The following is a 9,986-nucleotide window of genomic DNA, read 5'->3' as shown; positions in this document are numbered from 1 at the left end:
GGTAAATGCAGAATGTCCCAAATTAGATGGGAGTAGATCCTGTTCACAGATGTATAGCTGTTCTGTGCACAGTACTTTTCAAGGAGCAAAAGGGTTTTTAGGACAAGACCTGACCAGAGCCCAAACGATCTCTATCCCACCCTTTTCTTGGGCGTTACATACACACTGCATGTGATGAATGATACAGGGCTCAGGGACGTGTTTTCCCTCCTGAAGATGTTTAAATGGGAGCACCCTGAAAGTTCTAATGTCTAATGAGTTATACTTGAGTCTCACATCTTATATCCTTATTGTAGATTTTTGGCCCTCACCAGAGTAACACAGAGAGGGACCAAGTCATATCCCAATACCCAAGCAACTGTTGTGGAAATGCATGGTACTGGCTGCTGGGCAAGCAGGGGCAGCAGGTAAGGTATTCTTAGCTGTCCTGGAGGCAGGAAGAAGGTCTCATCCCAAAGCCCAGGCCCTGGGCCAGGGTGGTTACCTTCATTCAAAGGGAGTTTGTTCCCTCTTTTGCAAAGCCAGGTGTCACAGAGCCATGCAGGTCCTGTGAGCCAGCTAGCCTGGGCCAGACCCATGGACTGAGATGCAGAGGTGTCTGTGCTTTAAGTGAAAGATTTTATGCAATCAAGAAAAAGAAACCAAAGACACTTTCATTTGAGGCAAAGTGTAGAAGAGTGACAGACATTTTAGACAAAGTTTCTCAGATCCCGAAAGGTTTTATTAAGCTAACTCCTGGCCAGCAGCAGAAATTAATAGAATGCAAGTGGATATCCTGGAGAGGAGGGAAAGCAGGAGCTGTAGTAAATGGGAACTGGGCAAATTCCCTGAAAAGGGCTAAGGCAATCAGTGATCCTGCAACCAACAAAACCACCATCTCAGGCAGTATATTTCTCATCGTTTCAGAAATCCTCTTATAGTTTTAGAAATCTTTAGCCTGAGAGCACGTTCTCCTTGTTGTCTTCCTCCCATTTACTTATTTTCTTCACCAAGGTGTAGGTGATGGGAAGAAGGAAAAACAGTAAGCAGATGATCAGTCAATGCTCATCTGCTTTGCGTGCATGTGGAAACCTGACCTGGTACAGCCCCACCAGACCTGTCCTGGAGCTGCTCAGCAAATGCAACCAGCTCCTGCATCCCCAGCAGGCACCACTGCCAAATGGAGAGCCGAAACTCAGTTTGAGATGAAAGGGCTGCAGAAAGGGAGACTGTGCTACTCTCCCATCCACACTGCAATGACAAACAGCCTTTGTTCATGGTCCCACAAGGTGAAACACAGCAGGGTTTGAAAGAAATCAGCACTGCTGCTGCCATTCTACAGATGGAATAGAGCAAACAGACGTGGAAGATCTTCCCAAGATACACCAAAAATGTCAAAGCACCTGCAGCAATAATCTTAGACCAGACCTAGAGGAACTGAGTATATGGCCACTTTTATCTTGCATTTTGAATTTCATAAGTTTTAAGGTCAGAAGGGACAAATCCTGTCAACTTGACCTCCTGTAATGGAGAGGTGTGGGAATTTCCTCCAGTGAGACTTGAAATTTGACTGAAAGAGCTTTTTGCAAGACAGCCTGTCTTAATTTGAAAACTTCGCACAATAGAGAATCCAAAACACCTTTTAGCATTTTGTTCCAACAACAAATTACTCTCCCTGTCAAGCATGAATAGTTTAAATTGTAGATTTATTTCTTCCTACAAAGCATATTTCAATAGCTTGGCAGCTGGAGTTCATCTGACCTAAAACCCAGATTACTTTATTTTGCCAGATGAGTCTTGCCTTTCCAGTGAGGCACTACAGTGTGATTCATTGCCTTTGAAATTTAGGTATGGATGGAAAAAAAAAAAGGAAAAATGTTTGGATTTGCATGGGTCTGCCAGGTGAATAACACCTAGAAGCTTTCTCAAGGCAGCTAAACTGAAAACAAGCAGAACCACAACTTGCAGCAATTTAAGGGTGTTTGCTGCCAGGCAAAACACCTTTCCTTCCCCACAGTTTAATAATACTTCTGGAACTCTTGAAATCTGGTGTATCAAAGTGTGCTGTGCACTGCCCTCCTTACATGGCTAGCAAAGACAGAATCACGTCTCCTATGGACCAGACCCTTCTGGGGGCTGTGCTCTCCATAGCTCCTCCTCCACTGATGGCAGGCAATGCCTGCCCTTTTCTCATGTTGATAGATCTACTCAGCAGTGCTTGGTGCTTCTCCAATAGCAAAGCCAAAGCTTAACACGGTGGTTAAAACAAAAAATTTAACCTGAAGCTGATATGACAATTTATTGCCATTTTAATAAAGGCAATAATGCATCATTGACGCAGAGTAAGGCAGGGATATAGTAAAAGTTGATTACTACATGCCAGGCAAAAGCAAGAGGAATCTGGTAAGTAATGTAACAACAACAACAAAAAACACAAAGGGAAAAAAACAAACCAACCAGAACCCACACTACACCTTGAATCAAAAGTTTTAAGATCTGCAGCCAGAACTTTCATGTATTGATCAAGAGAGTTGAAGATACAAAGTGGTGGAAGAGTAGAAAAAGAGACAGTCCTGAAGGGAAATGAGAACTGAATTCTTCAGCTGTGTTGGTTGATCACAGCAATATACACAGCTGCTCCATAGAGTTTGAGGGATAAATTTCCATGTTAGAAATGAAAAAAACTACATGCTGTCCACACATAGAGTAAATCAAACAAACCTGGGAAATTTCTTTCCAAAAGCCATTTGATTCCTAGCTGGTGAATTGTCGGAAACCACATTCATCCAGACCTCACTGAATTCTTCAGTAAGGCATCATGTGGGAAGTGAGGAGTTATTTTAAGTCAGCACAATTAATACAGGAAAAATACAGCAGTACACACACCAGCCAGAGAGCAACAAGAATTTTATTTATAGGTAAGTTGCTTGTCTAATTCTGTGAGCATTGTGTTCAGGTCTGTTGTACTTTTCCTTGCCTGGCACAGCTACAGAAAAAGAAAGTTGATTCGTGTAATATGCTAGATGGGGCTGGACAGTAGATAAAGGCAGAGTAGGATTCTCCATTCAGAACTATGTTACATGAAAGAACAGTAAGGGAATTTAAATTGCACGAAGGATGAAGAACAAATACTTACCCAGTGGGTTTTTTGTCTTAAGAATAAGATGCCTGACAGCAGGACAATCTCATCCCCAGCCCATACCTTGGTCACTATACTGAGCACAGCTACTCCATCTCCTCCACATGCCTCAAAATCACACCCCGAAAGGGAAAGGCATAAAACACAAATGGAACACATAGATGTACTGCCTGAAAGGGTTAATTCCCCTTTGCTCAGGCTGAAGAGGAAAAGGTCTTGAGGAAGCTATTGCTATAGATGACTTCCTTTTCATGGTGAAGTTTGCTGACAGCTACTTAAAAATACAACCAACACTAGCATTTTTCAGTGTGGGTATTGACCTTTTATTTTTTTAAAAAGGAAAAAAAAAAGAATACATCCTTTTAGTGACTGGAAATGTGTACAAAGATACATTTTTTAATGAATTCACACATTAAAGAAATAGGCTTTGAACAAGTTTCTCTAATGCATGGAACTTACAAATTCTTTCACAACCAATAGTGCTTTTTTTTTCAAATACTTTGTTATAATATGGCGTTGGGAGAGCCAGAGATCCCCTGAGATGCCAGTACTGCTAGTACAGGAGGTGCCTGACCTCAGTCCCTCAGCCATGAGTACCAGGGATATCCCAGTTATTCTGCAAGGTAGAAAAGGAGGTGCTCTACAAACCCCAGTTCTATAATCCAAGACCATCCCAGCAAAACCCAAAATTATCTCAAAGCTGATAGAGAATCGGCAGTTCCCATACATCTCTACATGAACTCATCCCAACCTTGGTATTTAGTAACAGCTTTAAGGAGTATATTTATATATAAATCTACTAAAACAACAAAAATAAACCCCCAACAACACCACTGTAAAATTTACGTGAACACACGCAACTTAAGCAACACTGTGTTTCCACTGGATCTTGGCTATTAGCTGCTTGCAGTTTATATACAAAGCTGATTAATTAGAAAAGCTGCTTCTGGGAGCCAAGCTTTTTGTCCAGATTAGCCCTGGTTAGACTAAGGATTTCCTACATGTGATCTTCTATGAGATGGCAATACTAAAATTTTTTATTGTAACACCAGGATGTGCTTGTTTGTAAACATTTTGTCTTACTATCAAATGAAAATCCAAAGCATTCTTACGCTCTGCACTGACATTATGGAACAATATCTAGGAATTCATAAGAGATATGAAAGTTGGGCCAATAAAAATCCTCTAGACTAGTTAATTCCTGGTGTCAAGGTACTGACTTTAGAGCAACATCAAGCAGAATTTGATCCACAGAATCACAGGCAAATTTCCGCCAGGATGTAGGAGGTTCCAATCCATGCCAGCAAAACAATTTAAGTTTTGCATGATCCCCATTCTACAGATTGGAACGCAGGTTTGAAGGGAAGCAGTTTGCCAAGCTCACAGGCAATGTCAGCAACATAGCTCAAAAGAGCTTCAAATTCCTGAACACCCAATTTGTGTTGGACAACAATGCCCACTTCTCTCCTGACTCCTACAGTCCTCAATCCCCTTCTATTAGGAAAAGATTACATGATACTGCATTGGGAGGAAGGCTCACAGGGAAATGTCAAAAGCAAATATGTCCGGGATACACAAAAAACAAAAAAAGTTACTAGACAGGTAAAAAACTTTTCCTGTTGTTCTTGAAGCTCTTCTTAACTTCTCCTTTTTGCCAGCTGCAGTCCTGAGTAATGAGTACCTGCCAGATCTGGGTGGCAGCTTCCTCAGACCCTCTCCTTGTGCTTCACGTTAGCCAGCTTGACTGTTTCCTGCTCGGAGGCAGGGGGAGAAGGCTCATCATGACATCCGATCGTCAGCTGATAGACAATCACTCCTGCAACTGCCCCAAGGAAAGGAGCCACAACTGGAACCCACCACCAGTGGGACGGCTTACCAACCCTGGAAAACAAAAAGAAAATGCGCAAGGTAAGGAGTGTAGCCTAAGCATCAGGATATTTGCATCTGGATCTGGAGCCATGCAGGACCTGACCCTCTGCAGCCATCACCATCCACTTGCACAGGACAGCAGCATCTGCACGTCTGCAGAGCTTTCAAGGCAAAGGTTGCCACACACACACAAACAAACACTTTAAATCCCAGTGACAAGCAATTTAGAACAGCTACTTTCAGGACTTCCAAGACTGTCTCTCCACCAGGAAAGGAGAGAAGCATTTGTTGTGCCTACACTAGGCACCTTCAATTCCCTCCCATTGCTTGCAGGAAAGCAACCCTTGATAACATGGCTCTCTTAATTGTCTCCAGAAATAACACTTCTCATTTTCTACCATTCAAAAATCATGATGTGCTCATGTTCAAGGTGCAACTGTAATTCTCAGATTTCCTCTGAGATTTTTGATAGCAATGTCATTTGCTCCTAGATTTCCTCTTTGACAGCAAAGTTATGTCATTTGCTCTCACCACTGGAAGCTGCCCAGCTGCCACGATTTCTAAAGAAGCCAAAAAGCAGACAGTGTCTTTTAGCAACTTTTAGACAATCCAAAGATACCTTGCCAAGACTCTTTATAGTGCCAGACCTACCATCTATTTGGATTCATAATTTATTTCCCATTGATGCTCAAGGTTTTTGTCATCAAGCGCTTACCGGAACACTTCCATGCCCCAGCCAGCAATGGCTGTGAAGAGACGAGGACCAAAGTCCCTGGCAGGGTTGACAGCATAGCCAGAGTTGAAGCCCATGGAGGTTCCAATGACAAGGACAACAAAACCAACTGTGAAGGCTTCCAGCCCGGTGGGGACGGGGTTGTTGTAGGGATCAACAATCGCCAAGACACAAACAATCAGGGAGGCAGTGCCAATGAACTGGAGAGGGATGGGGAAGGAAAACAAGAATTTAATCCAGATTAGTCTTCTAACCAAGTTATTTAACTCCCGTGGGATGTAATTCTCTTAAAAGGAAGAGGTGCACCAAGTCATCCATGACACTATCAGACCACAGCAGCCATAGGAATTAAAGAGTGGAATGTGCACCTCTCTTGAGATTATGGCAACCCAGAACCTCAATCAAACCTTTCTCCCTACCCCCAGAAGTGTTATGAACAGCTGTTTAGACAGCCAGAAAAGCTGGAAACATCTTCCTAAACCTCCTTCCCACATGCCCTGACTGGGTAGAAGCTGTCCCTTTTGTGGTTAATGGCAAGTTTAGAAGACAGTCACATTCAACAGCAACCACCACCCCATACCCAGCTGACCTCTGGATTGTGCCACAACCACAGTACCAGAGTGAGAGTGAGGAAGAGCTATCATTCCTCACACTGTGGCTCTTCAGGGACTATGACAAATTGCATTCTTTTCTCTGGTGTCCTGACCAGTGTTGTAACACTTGTTAATGCCTTGGCACAAGCCTTCTGGCTGTAAGGTCCTTTCTGGCCCTGGTCTTCCAATGGGCTAGTGAGATACCTGTGTCAACTCCAAAAACTTTCTGGATATCTTATCTTTAAATTGCAATTCATTTTCTAACTAAAGATGAGGCCCAGACCCACCCAAAAGATTCCTCTTCAAATGCACTTTCATCCTCCCAGCACCCTCTCACCTGGTCAAAGAAGCCATTCACAACATTCAGATGCTCAGATGGGTAGGTGGCAAAAATACCAGCAGTGGCATTCTGTCCTATAACACTGAGCCGGTTATTGTCAAAAGCCCAGATAGCATCTAGAGGTAGGGAAGGAGAAAAAAAAATCATTTGCTGTAGAGCAAACACTTATTTGGAAAACTAATGGCATCATCCACCACAGCATTTTAACCAGTCAAGCTCAGAGGCAGGTTAGTCCCTGTTCCTAACAATTATTTGCCAGGCATCAAGAAAGAGAGTCAAGAAGCAAACACTAAGGTGACTCCAACTCTCTCCCAAAGGTAACCAAACACCTGTGGTATCAGTCTTGATGTGAAAACATGACATAGTGATATGGATCAGCAAACAGGATTTGGGCTGTTCTTTCACTTAGTTATACCTCCCAAGGTTGTCTTTAGGGCCACCAGTGCCTTGCCTACCACTTTGTAGAAGCTGGATAACTAACTTAGGATGGTCTATCTTTCCTTCATGGTGAGTGGAAACAAAACCAGACACCTCTAAATGTAGCTTTTCCATGGGTTAGGAGGCTAAAATGGGATTAAATCCCTTCTGAAGAGGAGGCCTCAACCCACAAACTGGAAAGGTAATTGGTGTTGAACTGCTGTCCTGTTGTTTACTGAGAGGAAAGTAGGTGCCCTTGCTTCTTCCTAAAGTGAAAAGTATTTCCAACCAGCGCTGGAGTGGCAGCTTCCTCCTCCAGCTGGAAATAACAGTGACCCAGATGCTCCACTCAGCTACAGGGAACATGACTCCTATTGCCAGAAACAATCAGAAGGCAAAGTCTGAGTCCAAATGTCGCACTTGATATTAGAGGAACAGCAAGACCCAGCATAAAAATTCAGTTCTTGCCCACTGAAGATCTCCCTCTGATGATGAAAAGCACACAGAAGAAATAGAGGCATAAGAAACTGGATTTGTAAGGTGCTTTCCAAGATATGGAGTCACTCTGATAAAAGCAGCAAAATCTGCTAGAAGTCACATTATCTGGAAGCTAACAAAACAATGCATTTGACATCACAGTGAAGACTTCATTTTTTAAGCCAAGAATGAGGAAGTTGTTCTGGAACAGTGAACAGATATAAAACCTTCATCACTGCTACTGTTGCATTGACTTTTCTGGAAGACCAGCAGATACAAAAGAGCCCATCCAGATGTCCAGTGTTCATTGCTCAAGGGCAAAGACTTGCACTTTGACAATGCTGGTTGGCCTTCCGATTGCTTTGAGGAGGCTTGACCCCATCATCATGAGAATAGGAAAGCCATCCCACAAACACAGTAAGGAGGTCTCTTGGAATAGTGCACTGCAAGTGCTCCTCTCTCATACAGAAACCTGCCTCCCTGCAGTGAGTCACAAACACAGTAGTCTCACCTCAAAAAACACACAGGGTTTCCACACTTACCATAGTACAGCCCAAAGACTATGCCAGCTCCAAGGAAAGCCCCCAGGGTTTGTGCAAGGGCATAAATTGGTAGCTTGATCCAGGGCTCCCGGGCCAGTAAGCACATGGCAAAGGTGACAGCCGGGTTCAGGTGTCCACCTGCAGAGAGGTTGGTGGTTAGTGTACTTTAATGGGCAGAATGTAGGTCCCAGAGTTGTGCCAGGGGCACTAGCTTCCATACCAGTGCCACACAGGAAAAGTAGGCCTACACAACAACTGACACAAGTGAAACTTGTGGATTTGCCCACACGTACCTGAGACCTGTCCTGCGATCAAAATGCCGAGCGTTACTGCGAAGCCAAAGGCCAGGTTGACAGTCAGGAAACCTCCATGAGTCCCTCTGCTGAGAATGATCTGTGCAACAGAGCCACAGCCAAAGAGCTAGGAGGAGAAAAAGAGATTGAAATTACCCTCTCTGTTTCACATCAGGGCCAGCTGCTGACCAATGCCTGCAATTGCTCTCCTTACACCTTCATGGGACATCACAGTCCACTCACGACTCAAAGCCTTCACAGCTTCTATCTTTGGTCAAAGTATCTATGCATTATCTCTAGAGATGGGAGGGAAGAAGAAAGGGCACAGACAAAACTATCTCCTGGCAGGATGGACTGAAAACAGGGCTAAAATTAAAAGCAAGACATATCTACAAGAGTCTGTAATTCTTTGTCCATATACATCTAATTTTAAGATGCCAGGTGAGAAGGATGAGCCAGATATCATCCTGGTCTGAGATAGTCACAGTACAGCTATGCCAATGAGGGATCTGGATACCATTGTGTTAAAAAGACTAATAATTGTTTGACACAGTAGCACATAGATTGGCAGGGAACAATTCTGTTAATGCCTGGAAACAGTTGTGACTGAAGAAGGCAACATTCAGCCTGACATTCATGGAGTTCTCTTCCCAGATTCCATCAAGAAAAGTCCATATTCAAGAGAGTCCACCACCACAGCCAGCCTTGGCCTTCTGTCCAAGATCAGGAGTGCAGCAAACCAAACACTCTGGTAAAAAAATACTGTTTATTTTGGATGATAAAACTGTTTCCTAGTAGCTAAGGAAGGTCTTGCTTAAAGGTATTCACTCCAACTGGATAATCCTTCTCTTCCCAACTGCACTTAAAAGCCCTCATTCCTATGCTCGCCCTTAACAACTCAAACCAGTTTCCCTCAGCAATTCAGTTCATCAGTCATCCAGCTGCAGGCTTTCTATCTTGGCAAGTCTTTCCACTATGCAATATGTAATTTAAAGAGCTCTAAACCTGATCATCTGTATGCTTGGATCTCCCACTGGCTCCACCTGAACTGACCCTTGGTGTAGTATCACTTGGAATTACCATGTTGGCAAGTACTGAGAAGATCCTTAAACTAGGACAGAGATTACAGCCTGCTCATGAGATGCTCAAATCTAGGGATCAAGGCTCGACTTATTTCTTCTGACCACATACGCACAACTACACCCCCACAAAGACTTTCTACTTCCGTAACTCCATCATTCCAGAATTACTCAACTGGCACAGAGGTGGTATCAACTCCTACAGGACAAGCCACCAAACAGGCACCGAGGTGGCCAGATTTGCTGTTGTCTATTCTTCAGCCAACACTGGACATGCCCATTGAGCAATACACGATCCAAATCAGAGGCAAAGACAAAACACACGTAACTCATGCCCTCCCATACCCTTGACAACTGAAGAATTGCTAACAAAGCAAAAGGTGCACTCAGCTTGCCTGGAAAGGAGCAGCCAGGTAGGCTGCAGGCTGATTCATGAGGTGGACACTGTAAATAGGTGCCTCTTGACAAGGAACCAGGTGCCCAACACAAGGGCCTTGTGTAAAAAGAATAAAGGAACCTGCTGAA

The 9,986-nt window shown here is 43.6% G+C and overlaps 1 protein-coding gene across 1 annotated transcript in view; it reads right to left on the bottom strand.

Annotated features, from left to right (window-relative positions):
* Positions 1 to 3,417: 3,417 nt before the first annotated feature.
* Positions 3,418 to 9,986, bottom strand: part of AQP3 (aquaporin 3 (Gill blood group)) — a 14,223-nt gene continuing 7,654 nt past the window's right edge. The window contains exons 2-6 of the mRNA XM_005424983.2: positions 8,383 to 8,509; positions 8,090 to 8,227; positions 6,651 to 6,769; positions 5,703 to 5,920; positions 3,418 to 4,999 (exon numbers count right to left, since the gene is read on the bottom strand). Of these exons, the coding sequence (XP_005425040.1) occupies positions 4,825 to 4,999; positions 5,703 to 5,920; positions 6,651 to 6,769; positions 8,090 to 8,227; positions 8,383 to 8,509 (777 nt within the window). The 3' untranslated portion in view covers positions 3,418 to 4,824. The remainder of the gene's footprint in view (positions 5,000 to 5,702; positions 5,921 to 6,650; positions 6,770 to 8,089; positions 8,228 to 8,382; positions 8,510 to 9,986) is intronic.

Source organism: Geospiza fortis, unplaced genomic scaffold (assembly GCF_000277835.1).
Source record: "Geospiza fortis unplaced genomic scaffold, GeoFor_1.0 scaffold49, whole genome shotgun sequence".
Lineage (NCBI taxonomy): Eukaryota > Metazoa > Chordata > Aves > Passeriformes > Thraupidae > Geospiza > Geospiza fortis.
The sequence above is the reverse complement of the archived record's forward strand: the minus strand, read 5'-3'. Positions and strand labels throughout refer to the sequence as shown.